At 43.0% G+C, this 17,473-nt stretch overlaps 2 protein-coding genes across 15 annotated transcripts in view; one reads left to right on the top strand and one right to left on the bottom strand.

The window, feature by feature from the left end:
- The window catches only part of TRAPPC12 (trafficking protein particle complex subunit 12), a 208,379-nt gene that overhangs the window by 49,673 nt on the left and 141,233 nt on the right, over positions 1-17,473 (bottom strand). For 2 of the 11 annotated variants that reach the window (XM_083495562.1, XM_083495566.1), the window contains exons 1-2: positions 1,835-1,978; positions 1,085-1,154 (exon numbers count right to left, since the gene is read on the bottom strand). In XM_083495562.1, the coding sequence (XP_083351688.1) occupies positions 1,085-1,154; positions 1,835-1,970 (206 nt within the window). In that variant the 5' untranslated portion in view covers positions 1,971-1,978. Of the gene's footprint in view, positions 1-1,084; positions 1,155-1,370; positions 1,979-17,473 lie in introns of those variants that run through there. The other 9 variants (XM_083495565.1, XM_083495564.1, XM_083495572.1 and 6 more) reach the window with 9 other exon arrangements.
- Positions 2,018-17,473, top strand: part of EIPR1 (EARP complex and GARP complex interacting protein 1) — a 59,809-nt gene continuing 44,353 nt past the window's right edge. For all 4 annotated transcript variants that reach the window (XR_014524093.1, XR_014524094.1, XM_083495683.1 and 1 more), the window contains exons 1-3: positions 2,018-2,159; positions 5,853-5,936; positions 12,109-12,241. Coding sequence is in view for 2 of the 4 variants with exons in the window: in XM_083495683.1 (XP_083351809.1) it covers positions 2,118-2,159; positions 5,853-5,936; positions 12,109-12,241 (259 nt within the window). In the remaining 2 variants the exon portion in view is untranslated. The remainder of the gene's footprint in view (positions 2,160-5,852; positions 5,937-12,108; positions 12,242-17,473) is intronic.

Genomic DNA, 17,473 nt, shown 5'->3' with positions numbered 1-17,473 from the left:
CCAGCAGGCTCTTCTTAGGCCCTTTTGTTCTTAACTGAATCTCCTCAATAGCGACTTAATCTTCCTCATTCCCACAGCTGCCTCATAACTCTTAGTGCATGGGTTTAGCCTCAAACATGGAGCTACTCCTGGCAGCTGAGTCTACTAAGGTTTGTACTATGAAGCGAGATCACCAGGGAGGAGTTATGTAGTAAAGAGGGATGAATTTCTGCCCAGTTAACTTAGGTCTCTTATGATCACTTTGTTTCCTAGGGTAATATGAGCAAAAAAAGCTACTTTATATAAAGTTTGTTGGCCTACTTAGCCCTTGATGGTCCCTCTCCAGATGGCTTCAAAGAGATAACCAGTTGATTGTTATTTCTAAGGCCTGCTCTCCCCATCCTTCTTCCTAGAGTCCCATCTTTTAATTGGATGGGAGAGACAAAAGTGCCAATAGGGCAAAGTCAATGAACTCAAGGAGTTCCCTGGCTGAAGGGGCATGTAACTTGGCAGACCCCTCCATGGACATGGCTCACAGAGGGATTTGCCTGCAGAATAAATGGAAGAACGAGGGGCCATGAGACTTAGGAAGCAGCCTTTGTCCCCTAGCCCTAATATGATTTATCACAAGTCTCCATTGATAATCCCAGTTTTATAACTAAAAATAATCCATTGATTGCCAGGTAGTAGGGTTATGACTATGCAGTTGCCAATTCGCACCATTTAACAGATGATGTAAAAATGGCATATAAGCAACGCTGAGTCTGTTCTTAGGTTTCAACAGACTAGCTAATGGGTGTAAGAGAGATAAAATATGAATGGGGTGTAAGAGAGAGCTGGCAAGTGGATCCAATCTGGGAAACTTAGGTCTTAGGGTATGTGAATGCTAGCATCTGTTTCTCTCACCCAGACCAAGACCTCTGTGTTCAAAAGCTGAAATTCCACTTTAAAAAATAAAAGTTCAAATAAGTAATTTTAACATTTGTTAGGATTCATGTGGTAATAATTTTCACATGGTGAGATTAGGTGACAATGCATTTGTCTAAGACAGACTAACAGGAAACAAGATTTCTCCCTATAAGACTTCATGGAAATACAGACATACCTTTTATCTCTGCTCTGGCAAGCCTCAGTATCCCAGGACAATTCACTTGAGATCAGCCTCAGTGTCCCATCTGTAAAACAGCAGCAGGAATTATTTTCCCACTTTACAAATTATGATTAGGAAACCAAGCGAAACGAGGATCTGTTCCCTTTGCTCCATTACAAAAATACCATACTGTACACGATTAACAAGCCTATCTACAGAGAAATATCACAATTCACGCTACTGTTTAGAATACCACGCAGGGAATACCAAAACCTCCCAAAGGTTTACTAGTTGTTCTCACAAAACAAGTTTCTCTACACACCACTTCGGGCTGCAGAGACACGCATCTGGGTTTCACATTGGAGTCCTACTCTGAAAACACACACAAACACAATCTCTGCCCGTATAGAAGACACCAGGGAGGATTCCAAGTTCTCCCTGACGAGCTAGCTTTCTACATGCAGGGAGGTGTTCCCCCTTATCATGATTTAGCCTGGGCGTGTAATAAAACATCACCCATCCCCCGTAAGACCATTCCCACTTCTCCTCCAAGGGGGGCACAGTCACCTCGGGCTTTTCAAGAGCCAACGCAAACAGGGATAATTGTGGGCGCAGCTGATTTTTTTCCGGGTTGCTCTTCAAAGAGGACGAGCGAGTAGCACCTCCCAGAGCGGGCGCCCCTTCCCGCTCCAAGCCTCCAAGGAGGATGGAAGGCCACGGAGAGGACACTCTTTCCCACCCTCCCTTGGCCTCCCCCTCACCTACTTCCACTGACAGCTGCAAAAGGCGACGCCTCCGGGACGCGGCGGCGAAGATGTGCGTGTGCGTGAGGGGCGGGGGAAGCGTAGGAGAGGAGCCAACCAATACGCGTGGTGCGCCTGCGCCGCCTCACACACGCCATTCCGGAAGTAAGGACGGAAGCCGACGCGGGACCTGCCCCGTTTTGTTGTGTGTTTCGCCTTTTCCTTCAACACGCGTTTGGATGGGAAGGAGAGGCTAGGCTCCCCATCGCGGCGGCGCCGAATCTTGAGGCCTCTGTTGGACAGCCATGGAGGACGATGCTCCGGTGATCTATGGGCTGGAGTTCCAGGTAAGAAGGAGCGGGAAGCACCTGCTGTTTGTTCCCCGCAGGGGCGGTAAATGAAGCACCGGCGCACGGGTTGTTTGAGGGAACGTGTGGACGGCGCGCATCCTTAAAGAAGCGTGCTCGAAGCTTTCGCAGGCTTGGCAAAACCAGTCCAACCAGCTAAACCAGTTGACTGCCCGCAATAAGAAAACGGAACCACGCCTTCCAAATAAATAAGCGCCATGGGTATTGAGGAGTAACTGTGAAGGGCATAGGAGCCAACTCCTACATCTCCGAGATCCTTTTGGCCTCCCCCACCCAATAAAATAGGGATGCGGGTGGGTTAATGTTTTAATGTTGTATTTTAATCTTGTTTTTAAGTTGTATTCATTCAACTTGTTTTTATTATTGCTTGTTAGCCGCCCTGAACCCGGCCTTGGCTGGGGAGGGCGGGGTATAAATAAAATTTATTATTATTATTATTAAACCATAGAGCCTAGGATTTGCCGATCGGAAGGTCAGCGGTTCGAATCCCCACAACAGGGTGAGCTTCCGTTGCTCGGTCCCTGCTCCTGCCCACCTAGCAGTTCAAAAGCACGCCAAAGTGCAAGTAGATAAATAGGTACTGCTCCGCGGGAAGGTAAACGGTGTTTCCGTGCGCTCCTCTGGTTCGCCAGAAGCGGCTTAGTCATGCTGGCCACATGACCCGGAAGTTGTACGCCAGCTCCCTCGGCCAGTAAAGCGAGATGAGCGCTGCAACCCCAGAGTCAGTCACGACTGGACCTAATGATCAGGGGTCCCTTTACCTTTACCCAATAAAATACCTGAGGAGGCCACTCCCCCCAAGGTTGATGGTCGTTGCCATTCAAATGGTGTCCATGCACGGCAATTTGTGATAAATCATGTGGGGCAGGGCTTGCCTTCCTTCCCCACAATATCTTGTTTCAAGTTGGCACCCCTGGTTGGTGTGCACCAACCTTGCACAGCTTTCCCCAACCTGGGGCCCTTTCATGAATTCTGGACTGCAGTTCTCATGATCTCTGGCCATTGGCTGTGCTGACTGGGGATGGTGGGAATTATAGGCCAGAACATCTGGAGGGTGCCAGGTTGTGGGTGGGAAGCTGAGATTCTGCCTGTTTCTGGTTGATTCTGCTTGAATTTCTCAGCTCGAGAGCGAATTCAGTTCTACAACTTTTGCCTTCCAACTTGGTGAAGCTAATTTGGACTGTGCTGTCAACGTTGCAGGGGAGAGGCGGTGATGGTGTCAGTGTTCTTTTTCTCATTTGGTGCTTTTCAGAATGTATGGTATACAAATAGATCACACTCAGGAAAATAGGGTGTTTTCAAGAAGATATATTCCATTTCTTGAATGTTCACATTTGATTAAATGGGTGCCATACTGTTATAAAATGATTGATTTGAAATTGTTTTGTACTGGGTTAGAGAACTGGATCCGGCCAGCATGCTGGTTCTTGGGTTCCCCCAACCCTGGTGAACCACTTTGACAGGTGGGCAGGCCTTTGCCCACCTGTCAATTACTTGATGTTACTGTGCTATTAGTATTAACTTTGTAGGATGACAAGCCACACCGCAAAATAAAATCCAACACATGTTAGCTGTTAGGTGGTGACTTCAGGCCTGCTTTCTGCAGGGATTGGCTCCACAATTTGAGTTTTCTGCACTTGATCCAGCAGCAGGCTTGCTCTCATCCCCAGCCAGCTGATTCAGGATAGCAAACTTCCCTTCCAGCACACCATATGTAGAGAACTTTCAATCTCCTGATTGTGCATTTGCAACTTTTAGTTTACTTGTCCCAGAACTCATGTCAGGTGATGCTGGGTGTGGGCAAATGGAAGTGGCTTTGAAAAAACAGCTGTGTGGACCAAATTGAGAACTGTGCTAGACCTAATTAGGGTTGTGGGGTTCCCCACTCCTGGTTTAATGCGCTTCCTTTAAACCATGGGCGCAGCACCTACACATGGAAGAACCAGATAAAGCTCATTGAGGTCCTGTTCTTTGCTCTCCACCATTGGTGGTCGTGTACATGCAGAGCATGATAGGACATTGAGACAATGGAGGGGAGGTCTGTGTTGACCTGAATTCTCCTCTCCATATCACGCAAGTTACTGTAGGTTAGATTACTGTAATGTATTCTGCATGGAACTGCTTTTGAAGACTATTTGGAAACCACAGTTAGCTTAGACTTCAGTTGCAAGGTATCTGATGGGATTTGTACATGGCACTAACCTTGGTTTAGCATTATAAGGGCAAGCATGTACAAACCTTGAGCCTCTTCCTTCTCCTTTGATATGGCAGGAAGGAAGAGATGAGAAAAATGAAATATGAGCCCTACTAGATCAAGTCAGTAGCCAATCTACTCCAGCCTCCTGTTCTTATAACGGTCAATCAGATGTGCTTGGGAAGTCCAAAAGCAGGACTTGAACACAAGAACGCTCTACCATTCTGTTGCTTTTAGCAACTGGAACTTCCTGTTTCTCCTTTTGATTAACCATAGTTAAGGATTCAGTTAATTTAGTCTTGGCTTGTTTTGGTAGACCTTAGTTAAAACTAACCACAGTTTGCCAGCGTGCAGACTTTCCTGCATTTAGTCAAAAAGGGAAGAGTAAGCTACCAAACTCCACCTAGTAGCCATGTTGGGTTGGGAGATTGCAGTGCCCGGGGCGTTTTCTTATAATGGCATAGTATAGCAGTGCATGTGAATGAGACCACTGGGACTGTGTGCCAGAGTCACATCATAAATGTGCCATCTCTATTTTATGCATGCATGCAGTGCTATCAGTAAAACTCTGTTTCAAACTTGAACTATTGTAAATATTTAACAGGTGGTCCAGTCTGTTTAGCTGCCAAATTTAAGTTATTCAGTAGGTGCCTATTTTTTAATTAACTATTTTAAATGTACAGGTGAGGTGTCTTGAATTTTTTTTTTATTGCTTGCAGTTCTATGGTAAGTGGGTTGTATTCAACTAAGTTTTATTCATAGTAGGCCCATTGAAATACATAAACTTCAGTTAGTCCTAACCATTTAAATTTAAAAGTTAGTGGAATAAAACTGTATGGAATCTGGAAATCTTGGGTTTGATTAATCATGCTTAGTTCCCATTGTAATCAGTAGAATTTGTTAGTCATAACTAACTTTTTATGTTTATTTCAGTGGAACCTTGGTTTAAGTAACTTAGTTTGGACCCAATCCATTATGTTTTGCTGTAAAACCTATGAAAATATTAAATTACACAGATGCAACACATTGTGCAGCATATGAGGGTTGTTTCTTGTGCAGGAAATAAGTTTAAAATATAAAGTAAACGATTATATTTTCAGTTACTTGGTCTACAGCTTTCCCCAGTTGCTGTTTCTACAAAAACTTCTACCTTGAACATTTGTCCAGTTGCTCTTGCATTCTGTGCATATTTTTCATGGATGAGATGGTTCTATAAAATTAATTTTGGAAATGTGTCTAACACTAGAAGCATGGCAATTTTACTCATGAGCCTATCACACTTCTATACCAAGCATGCCTTTGGGACGTTTGGAGAAAATAAATCTGTGTAACAAAGAACTTGCATTAAAAACAAAAAAGTCAAAATACAGATGGACTAAATGTCAAAAACACCGTTCTTGGTAACTGATGTCCTGCATGTTCCAAGATACTAAAATGTGTTTGATATTATTGTATTTTTATCCTCCCCCCCCCCTTAGGCACGAGCTTTAACACCCCAGACCGCAGAAACAGATGCAATACGTTTTCTGGTTGGAACTCAGTCACTTAAATATGATAATCAGGTAAACTTGTATGAAAGATGTATTAAAATAGAATCGGAAATGTTTTAAAAGTCTTCAGTGGGATAATGATTTTTGCTTGCCAAATTGAAGTTTTAAATGTAGTGCTGTTTTAAAAAATATTGGATGTGATCTTCAACAGTATTTGGTTGTAAAGTTCTGTGTTAGGAATTGAGCTGGGGATGGTGAGGAAAATCCTAATCATTCTAATGTTAAATAATGGTTAAAGGAGGGTCTTTGAGGCTACAGAATGCTTATATAGTTAGTTGGGTTCTGTAATCTGCACCTAGGAACAAGCCCCACTGAACTCAATGTGGCTTTCTTCTGAGTAGACCTGTGCTGTAAAAAGCATTCTGATGGAACTTAATTTCTCTGCAGTGAGAAATGATGAATGGAAGAACGTGGTTCATTGATGAACCTGCACAACAGTTTAAAACTTTATGCTTGGTTTCTGAGTCTCAGCCAAGCCTGTTCAGAATCAATGATGAAATAAAACAAGCAAGTTGCTGGAACTGTTTGTTTGCCACCTTTCTAATATGATAAACATGTCTAAAAAGGAAAAACAAGAACTTAGTGAAGCTATATTGTTATTTGAACAGTTTACCTTGGGGCACATCTGTTGGTATAAGGCTGAAAAATATGTTTTGAGAGGCAACAGAAAGACTCCCTTCCTCTTCTTCCACTGCATGCCCCCTGAAATCTGTTGAGGGAGGGTCCCCCAACCCTTTGGATCAGATTTGGGGAGGGCGTAGGGTGCCAAGCATGGGGAAGGAAGGGAATTGCTGTTGCCCTAATGCAAACATTTAGTTCCATACTGCCCAATGTGCTTCTTTTTTGTGATGGTGCGGAAATCAGACCTGCTCACTATTAGGCATATTGGTATATCTTCTCTCTTATAATTAGTAAATGTTGTTGGAGACACGGGACTCTGGTTTTTCCCCATGCCAGCTTCTCCCAGAATACCCCATAACAGGTTGTAGATGCCATTATGCGAAGTAATTTCATGGTGTAATTTCACCTGCTTCATTCCACGGCAGGGGAGTGTCTTGATGCGATGTTGTGGGATGAGTGCTATTATACATAGTAGGGAAGAACTTGAGATGGGGATGCCATTTTTGGTAGGATCACGTCTTGGATTATATACCGTATTTTTCGCTCCATAAGATGCACCTAGTTTTTAGAGGAGGAAAGGGGGAAAGCACTGTTTTTTTGAGGATCAGCTCAAAGTTGTTGAGCTTACTTTGCAAAGGGAAAAAATCCTGTTTTTGTGGGGTTCAACTCACAGTTCTGCAGCTTCTTTAGGAAAGGAAAGGGAGCTGTTTCTACAGTTTCCAGACAGGTAATCGAATCAGCCAGTCACATGTAGCTGGGGAAACAAACAGCCTCCGTCTACAGAACATTCAACAATGGAGGCCTGGGCAAGGAGGGCGGGGCCAGAAAGGGAGCCAGCGATCGACCACATATTTGCTCCATAAGACGCACAGACATTTCACCTTACTTTTTAGGAGGAAAAAAGTGTGTCTTATGGAGCGAAAAATACGGTAGTTCCTTCCCTGCAGCTGATGCCTAAACGTACAGTTTCCTGTAGCAGCAGATACAAGTGTTTTGAAAATACTCCAAGCCATTAAAACTTTTGCAGAAGGAAAATATTGATAGCACTCAAGCAGCCTGATTGTATCTGGGTAATAATTCTACTATTGACTCCAAACGCTGTTTGAGCCTGCCTCTCCTTGCTCCCCACTGCCCCTGTCCTTTCCATTTTATGTCTTACCAGCATTGATAATTGAGGTGCAGGGCACTTTCTCTGAGTGCTAATGAGTTGATAGGGTTAATGGCCTTTAGCAGCGCTTGAAGCCATCAACTCCTCAGTCAGTCATTAATCCCTAAGAAGTGTCAGGAGCCTCTGTTGTTACTGCTTAATTTAGCAGCGCTGGTCTCTACCTAGGTCAGGTAATGGCCATTCTTCCAACACTTTCCGGCAGATGGTAGCTTTACATCCAAGTTGCACTAACTAGGCTTCCACTCCTGGGCAGAGGCGTATTGTGAATGGAATCCCTGAAAGGTATTGCATTGTCATAAAGCGTTGGGGGGCGGATGTGATTTTTCAATTGCATGCAGTTCATTTACATTAAGCCAACACAAGCAAGTATGGAGCCTGATACAGGATTTGGGTGTGAAAATGCAGAGACAGGGCAGGCAAAGTGATCCCTACTGCATCTTCTACTTTAAGCATGTTCACTGAGTACATGTAAGAAAAAAGCACTTAAAAGGGTATTTTTAAAAAAAATGAAGAATAAGAATTCAAAATATAATCATGTTTCTCTCCTTGGGATACATTATTGGTTTATTTTTAGTCTTGATGGGTTTTGTTGTGTAAAAATGTCTTCTACAGAGGAATGTTTACAATACACGAGGAGGCTTTTATTTGCCTGAATAAGCTGCATTTCTCAAACTTTTGAAACTGAGCTACCTCTTTTTCTACTTTACCTGTTAGTCTTCTCCAACACACCTATGCTTCTAATTAAATTCAAACAAATATATTGTCAGAACAGGATATCAAAAGCAGGTAGAATTAAGAGAAGGACAGGTATAGGGGTGGGGAACCTTTAAAGGCCTTGAGGGACACATTCTCTTTTGGGCAACCGTCTGGAGGGCACATTATTTTATTGTTGTTAGCTGCCCTGAGCCCGGCTTTGGCTGGGGAGGGCGGGATATAAATAAAATTTATTATTATTATTATACCATGGTTGGCAGGGGCAGAGGCAAAAGTGAGCGGAGCTGTTTTTTACGCACACTTGCCCACGCTCTCCTCCATCCAGATCAAGTAAGAGATGTTAGGGTTCAATGACACATTCCAGCCAGGCAAAAATTCTTTGGCTACAAAGTAGGGTCAGTGAGGGCTATGAATGGGATGGCTATGAGGCCATCTAGAGAGGCTCAGCGCCTGAGTTTCCTTGCTCCTGTTCTAAACCACAAAGAGAAACATCAAAATAAAGCAGCAGGTTTCCTGCAAAACCAGTGTAGAATTGGAGGACTTAGAGGTCAATTCCTGCATACCTGATGGGGAGCACTTGAGACATTAGCCCCATCCGGTTCTCCAGACAACCACAACTCTTCCCTGAATCTCATCTTTCTCTCTACATGTTTGCTTTTCTTTTTTCTGGGTAGCTTGCTGGAGGAGGAGCATCAGTCTCTCTTGCCCGAGTGCAGGAGTTTGTTTAAAGCAGGGTTAGATGGTTTGGTGCCCTCCATATGTTGTTGAACTCCCAACTCCCAGAAATGACTAGCAATGTTTCCTACCCCTGTAGCAAAACAAAAGACCAAATGATTGATTGAACAATAAAATGATTGTTGAATTTTGGTCCATGCTTCCAAAGCTATTGTGAGTGCTTGGAGAAAACATACCCTAGGATATAGGATGTTTGACTGCCCTTCTTCCCACAGAATGTTTCTGATATACCCGAGAGAGCTGTGTTGTAACACCTTGTCTGGTTTTGCCTTTTAATGCTTTCCACGTCTCCAAGCCAAAAGAAAATAATAATATTAATAATGATAAAATCCTATGGAACCGGTGACATGCTATATTTAATAACACTTGTCCTCGGGGCCTGATGTGGTTCTGAATGATGATCACACCAGTGAGAAGGAAGATGCTATGCCTGACTTTGAGGGACCTGAGATAGGGCAGAAGGCACTTCTGGTTTATGTGCTGCATGACCCTCTTTATATGGTTAGTAGGGGCATATAATACATGTTGGTAGAGCAAATTGAATTTTGATTTGTAGCTCACCTTTAGGGAATCAATTTCCCTGCCAAGGAGACTACTTCATAATTTCAACACGAGGCTTCCTGTTTTTAGAGGAGGCTGCGAGAGCATATAGATGAAGCAGCCAGCCAGCCTGGTGCAATCTGCTCTGCTCTATTTTCAGCAAAGATTTTGTTGAAATTGTGCTCTGTTCAGGCTTAACACTAAAAGGGCTTTTTTGTATTGTAGGCATGCAGCTTAGGCAGACATTGTGCAACAAGCTAGATAGAACATCTGTCTCTGGATGCTCTTCTGGCTTCCAGCTTGCTTTAGTCTCAGAATGGCTTTCTTATTATGTTAGCAAATGGGAGAGGGAAATGAGTTAAAGGGGTTTATCTCAGGACAATTGATTGCAGAAACGAATCCCTTGTGGTCTCTCCAGAGAAGAAAGCAATTGTTAAAGCGTTTCAAAGCTTTCTCTGTGTTGACAGGGTATTGGCCTGAAAAATATTCCACCACCACCCTTTTCTATTTTGCTCATGGCTTGTACTTGCATAGCATTTCCATTTAAGGCAGATGTGGCCCTCCAGATTCTGTAGGGACCATAACTCCCAATATCCCGGACCTCAGGCTATTCTGGCTACTGATGATGGGGGTTGCAAACCAGCGGCATCCTCAGGCTAGCCATGCTCAATATACATAGGAACAAAGGATGCTGCCATGCTGAGTTGAACCATTAGTCCATCTAGTTCAATATTGTCTGCATACTGACTAGCTGCTGTTTTTCAGGGTTTCCGACTAAGATTTCTCAGAGATCTGGGGGTGCTGGGGATTGAACTCGGGACATTCTGCAAATGCTCTGCTACGGAGTTATGACTATTCTCCTTATTTAAGATACAGGTGGCAATATTTCATGTGGGGGTTCTGTTCCTGGCCCCCATATATCTTGGCGAAGCACGTATAAGCCCCCCCTTCCACCCTTGTTCTGCCCTCTTCCAGGTCCAAAAGGACTGATGCATCAGCGATCACACATCAATTGGATGAGCCTAAAATGGTCACCGCCTGTAAACAACAACAGAGCAAGCTACTTTCCCCACAATCTGATGGGTTAAAACCCTGATCCCTGCTAAAGTGAAGAACTTAGACATGTGAACGATTAGATAACTTTGTAAGATGTTGGGAGAAAGTTTTCTCACATGCACTAGTGCATCAGCACTGTTAGGTCAGCTTTCCTACAACATTTCTTGAGTAGTACCCAGCAGACAGAAGGAGTGACTTTTTTTGGGGGGGGGTTGCATGCAACAGCTCTCAGGTTTCGTAAGTACGGTCTTCCAGTTAAGACGGGGATAGGGGGCCCTGTGACCCTTCAGATATTGTTGGAGTACGACTTCCATTTTCCCTGACCTTGCTGGCTGGGGTTGATAGGAGCAAGAATCCAACAGCATTTGGAAGGCTACAGGTTAAGGGGTCTCACGTTAGAAAGGTTGGGTAAGGTGTTTGAGCACTGCCATCAGTCATACCAAACAATATTGGCATGTTAGTGTATCTTAGTTTGGTAGCCTACCTTTGGGGGCCAATGGGTGCCTTCTGAATTTTGAGTAGGTGCCATGGGCACTGGCCACAAAAGTTGCTTGAGTGTGTGGCAGTACCCAAGATGGCTGCTACGTCTAAAAATGCCAGAAGAGAGGCAGGACCTTAAAATGGTGCAGGGATGCTGTCCCATCACATCCCCTCCCCGAATCAAGGCACCTGCGATGAAACACTGACAGAAGCTCACAGCACCTCTCTGTTCAAAAGAGAAAGGAGGTTGGGTGCCCAGGCCTGTTATCCAATGAAAGATGGGCATGTGTTGAAGGGTACATTTTTAGTTTAGGAGAAGCTGAACCAGTGCAAACAGGATCTGAGCAGGAAGGTACTGGCTAGAATACTAGTGCCTACAGGCACTGCATTGGCAACCCCTGACTTATCTTCCCAGTACCAACGTTCAGTAGTAAAAGGCTACATGAGGACTTTGTAGTGATGCTATATGGCTCCTCCCCTCTTGTCTAGCATGGAAAGCTATTAGTTGCATTTGTTCAAATTCTGCTGTAAGATATGGGGTCTTACCATAGTCTGTGTTACTTGAATAGGAGTTTGTATGTTTTAATGAGTGGGGATTTAGTGACTAAATCAAGCTGCATTTTGTATGTCCTTATAGAGACTCTAATTACTGGTCTCCTTTATTACCTGTTGCAGCTGTAGACATAGCATGACAGATCAGGGGTTTCTTGATCAGCATTTTCACCGATAGTTGTTTTCAGTGACTCCTGTGCACCCATTTTTATGAAATGAAAATGATAGTATGTTTCACACAGTTGTAATGTATGCTTCACACCCTTCTGAAAAAAATATATGCATGAAGTCCTAACGGTTCTTGTCTTGCATTTGTAGATTCACATCATAGATTTTGATGATGAAAATAACATTATAAACAAAAATGTTCTTCTGCATCAAGTTGGTGAAATTTGGCACATAAGTGCCAGTCCAGCTGACAAAGGTGTGCTTGCAACCTGCTACAGTAAAAGTAAGTGCAATTTGAAGGCTTTCCTTTTCTCTCCTTTTCTTCTGTAAGACGCTTATCTGAGGGTGTATATATGGTATTGAACTGCACATGATCTTTTCTAGTGGCATTCATGTTGGTTTGAGGGATTACATTCTAGCTGCCTATTTTTTAATTGATAAATGAACTTAGTGGCTCTCTGATCACTTAACTTTTGGTGCACATGTCTGATGCATCGGAGGGGCTCCAAGGAGTGTTAAAAATTATCAAGGCGCAGATGCATTTTCCACCTGCCTATTAGCCACTTGTGACCAAGTGGAGATGGCTGGTCAATGGCACCTGGCATCTCCACGATCTGGGGATCATTGGATCTTGACAGTTTTCACACTGTTTTTTACATCCCTGTAAAATTCTATCAGTTATATTTTATCTGCACAATCGGAATGAATTTCAGGATCCGAAATGCTTTTTCTGTGCCGCCTGAGCAGGATTGGTGAAGAACGTTTTAGTTAATTGTTGTAGTTTGTCTTACCCCACCCTCATATTCTTATGTTATGAATGATCCATGTTACCATTAAGAAAAAGAGGTAGAAATTGGCCAATATATACGTGAACAGTCCCTGGATCAAGTGAATTTTCTTCTTTAAGTTCTCAAAGTTCTTAACCAAGCTCAAGGTTGTCATCTGTAGTAGCCAGATGTTTAACTGAGTGTCAGTTGTTCTGGCGGTTCCCTCATTGCGAGAAGCAAAGCTACAGGGAACCAGGCATTTCACAGGGTGGGCGCCACTACCAAGAAGGCCCTCTGCCGAGTGGCTGGGGAAACCCAGCCAGATGGGCGGTGTACAAATAATAAATTCTTCTTCTTATTATTATATTAATTGCAGTCAGTCCATCATTTGAAAAATAAGAGCCGTCTTGCCGAAAATGGCAACCAGAGATTCTGTTTTGGTGACTGCAACCTTGGTTTAAAGAGGCATTTGGCACCTAGCTTATATATCTGAGTTTCTAACACTGGTTCCAAGAGAGAGAAGTAAATTGCCAAGGTAGATGAGATACCTTTTAAAAATGCTAAAGTGTCTTGGAAAGATATACTGTGCTGCTCTTTGTAAAGGGAAAAGTGGCTGAAATATTTAATAAACTTATTAATTGTAAAACCCCGAACAGCGGTGATGCAGTCTCTTCTGTGGTGGACAGTCACCTTCAGGTGGGTAAAGAGGCTATAGCGAGGCGAGCTTTCAGCTTATATACAACAAAGAAAAACATCTGCATAATGGTGAGTGAGCAGCAATGGGTATATCATGAGAAGACCCTTTTCCATGTCTCCTGCTGCCCTGTGCTGCTAGATCATTATATCTGAATTGCTATAAATCTTCTCACTTTGAGAAGGTGAAAAAGCAAAAAGGATAGTAGATCATCCTGGTACCAGAGTAGCTGGCAAAATTAGAACAATGAAGAGCTGACAAAGCACTGAGCAGAGATGAAATACAACCAGTGCACACCCTGCAATACTTAATTTTCACAGGTTTTGTTAAAGGCTTGGGAACTCTGAGAATGCTAGACCTGGGGGCAAACTGCAAATCTGTAACCTTAGTCTCTTCTGTTTTTGGGGGGATGTAACTGTGGTAAGACCTTTACAGACTGTTCTGTAACTTCACATTTAATACTGCTGATGTCTTGGGCTAAGATGCAGTTCTGCGTCAAAATTGCAATGTGTATATAACCATTATTACGACTGTTGTGTTGTGGAAATGTATGCATGTATATATGTCTAGTTTCACCGTGGAACTGACTGCACAGACCAGGGAATGGGGTATAAGTAATGCTGAGCGCTGCTTTCAATTTCACATGTGTTCACAAAGAAGTCAATTCTGTCCTATTTCTGAAATAATCTTAATTTTCCCCCACATACATCTGTATGGCAATATCTATTTAAACTTGCTTTTTTTTATCTCACTCTACACATTTTATAAATATGCTTTACCTGTCTATATTTTTTGAGGTGAGCACGGTCACAAAACGCAGAGAAGTGCAAAATCCAAAGGATAATTAGGTTCCAATCTGCACATTAGTCCATTAGGCGCAGATCAGGTCAGTTCACATTGGAGTTCATGGAAATTGAATTCCTCAAGCATCCCTAATCCCGCTTGCCTTTGCTACCATCTGCTTGCTTGCTTTTTTCCACTCCGTTCTGCTGAACTCTCCCTTCCATCACTGGTATGACTTCAGGCACATGGAAATTTAAGCAGAAAGGCATGGCAGTTGTTGCAAATCAGCAGGCAAGGAGTTGCCATGGCGTGTTAAGGGCCGTGTGTGTGTGTGTGTGTGTGTGTGTGTGTGTGTGTATGAATGACAGAATCAGGGGATTTCAGAAACTTCTGCTTTATAACCTATCTTCGTCCTACTGAATTGTCACTCACCTCAGAATCCTTTTATAGGCTATAGATGGAGATGAAAAAATCCAGAAGCATGTATTTGCAAACCCATTTCGCCCTTTCAGCAGTTTTAAATAAGAACACTGTGTTGAGCATTCCTTTAGAATATACCGAGAATGCGAAAATGAGATGAGTCTGTTCATAATTATAATTTACTTATGCAGATTGTCGAATTAAGTGAGGTCTCTCTCTTAACTTTGCCATTGGGCAATCCATTTGAAAGGGTTGGTTTGGGGGTATTTTTTGGGAATGCAATAACTTTATTGAACTTTGAGATCAGAATGGCAAGTTGGAGAGATTCAAATCGCCATCCCCACATCTACTTTCAAGGAAGAAAAAGGAAGGCGTAAAATACCATTAGATACAGTACTAAAAGTGAGGCATCTCCCCACCCAGTGGATATTTCATCCTTGCTGTTGGTACTTTCATTCTGTGTACTCTGCTATGCTTTCAGACATCATGGAAACTTGCAGGAAGGCGAAAGGTCACAGGCCTTGCCAAGTGTTCAGTTGTAGGAGATGTTTCCCAGAGATCTCTATACACATAATTGGTGGGAAAGAGAGTTCATCTGCTTCAAGAGCGGAGGAGTCTGGTGGAGAAAGCAGGGGTGGAAGTGGCAAATTTTGAGGAATGGACAATAACTTGGGTGGGGGCGGTATGCATTGCTAGGATGCAGGTGGTAGAAGCTGAGGAAGAAAAATGAAACATCTGCTCAAGCACCTCTTAAAAATATGTAGTTGGCCAACATGGGATAAGAAATTTGGTGGAGTATTTTGGTTCAAGATAAGTTCTCAGCTCACTGCTGCTGGTCTTCTGTTAATTATTTGGATCCATACAATTCTTTAGATGTTCTTGAGCATCTCCAGAATATTCCTCTTCATTTTCAACGTTCCTCTACCGGGAGGTGCTGCTGTTTCCCTGTAGTAAGTAATGAAGGGGCTCAGCAACACTGAAGAAAACATTCCACAGATAATACCGTACTGATCTACTCAAGCTGTGTTGAGCATATTAGATATTATGAGGAATGGCTTCCAGAAATCGGAACTGAGATGAATTGTGGAAAAGGGCACATTTTATGTATCTTCTGTTATCGCAAGATTTTGGCCTTGTGGGCAGAGGGGGTTAAATATGTAAACTAGTCTGAAACTATTTGTGTCTTTAAAAAAAAGAAGTCATCTTCGTAGGATTGCTGTCTGCTGTGTGTTTCTCTCCACATAGGTGAAAAAGGACCCTGTAACAGGTGATGGGAAAGATCTTGGCTTGAGAGTCCCTGCCAGCCAGAGTAGACCAGGCTTTCCCTATCTGGTGCTCGCCAGATGTTGCAATATGGCTGAGGGTGATGGGAGTGGAGCTCAACAACATCTGGAAAGTACCAGGTTAGGGAAGGCTGGAATAAAGCTAGATGGATGGATGATCTGAGAGCTAGTAGTACAGTGGTACCTCGGGTTAAGTACTTAATTCGTTGCAGAGGTCTGTTCTTCACCTAAAACTGTTCTTAACCTGAAGCACCACTTTAGCCAATGGGGCCTCCTGCTGCCGCGCTGCCGGAGCCCGAATTCTGTTCTCACCCTGAAGCAAAGTTCTTAAGCCGAGGTACTATTTCTGGGTTAGTGGAGTCTGTAACCTGAAGCGTATGTAAACCGAGGTACCACTGTAATATAGCTTCCTGTGTTCCTACTGAAGTTGAAATTCTTTTGGCTGGAAACATTTTGATTTTCAAAAAAAAAGAAAGAAAAAGATTTATATTGTCTGAACATGGGAGAACCATTTTAAGAACACACACTGGAATCGTAGCAAGCTTTTATACTACTCAATTTAACTTTTCTAGAACATTTTCTATTTTCTGAGAATTGAAGGGTTCCTTGCTGCTCTTAGTAGCCCAAATATTTTAAAAAAGTCCAAATGAGAGAAGCAAGATTATAGTTATAACATGCAACTGAAATGAATATTACTTCTATGATGAATTTAAATGTAATGGATAAGTAAACCGGGCTATGTAGTCTGCTTCTTACATGATCCAGGATGCCACGTGTTCTGAGAACAGACATCACAGCAGTTTGGTGAGACTAAGAAGTAGCATTCTGACAAATAAACCAATGCAAATGCCAAACGTCAGCTCTGAGCAGCTTTGAAAAGAAGCAATTTTGCACATGATATGTCTGCAAAATTATGGAAAGGGGAGTTGGGTTCACTCATTGCCTCTTCTAGATTCCAGTTTATGGTTTTCCACCTAAAATGAAAACATTTGTGGACTCCACTGAATACGTTGCTCGGGCTTGCATAACTTATATACACATTTTCTTACAACTGCAGGATTAGAAGCTTGACTCTATTGGTGTGCTGTTGAAAGATTTGATAGCACACAGCCTGGTTTTTTTATTTTATTTTCCAGGGTGGGAGAAGGGGAGGCAGGGAAATCACTTGATTCCCAAGAGGCATAAATAGCACAATAAAGTCACTTTTAAAACAAATCAGTTATATGCCAAGATACTGTCACTTTTATAACTAGGACAGTTTCATAAGGTCTGACACTGGTAGCTGTAGAGATGCCGATTTATCACATCAGTGTGACAGCTGTAGGAAATTAAATCTGGTCCCCCCCCTTTTTTTCACCTCTTACTTTTGTGGGAAATCCTTGGAGGGCACAGAGACTGGCATCGCCACCTGCCCTCTCCTTCAGGGTGAAAGCCTTTGTCCCTGAGAGAGATCAGCTGGCACAATAGATATGTAACTTGTACCTCTCTGCTCCAGCATCACTGGCTCAATGTGCAGTGTAGCAGAATTAATAATACTGTAGGGATCTCACATTTGCATTACCTGACTT

This window comes from Podarcis liolepis (assembly GCF_965112155.1).
Source record: "Podarcis liolepis genome assembly, chromosome: 3".
Taxonomy (NCBI): Eukaryota; Metazoa; Chordata; class Lepidosauria; order Squamata; family Lacertidae; genus Podarcis; species Podarcis liolepis.
The sequence above is the reverse complement of the archived record's forward strand: the minus strand, read 5'-3'. Positions and strand labels throughout refer to the sequence as shown.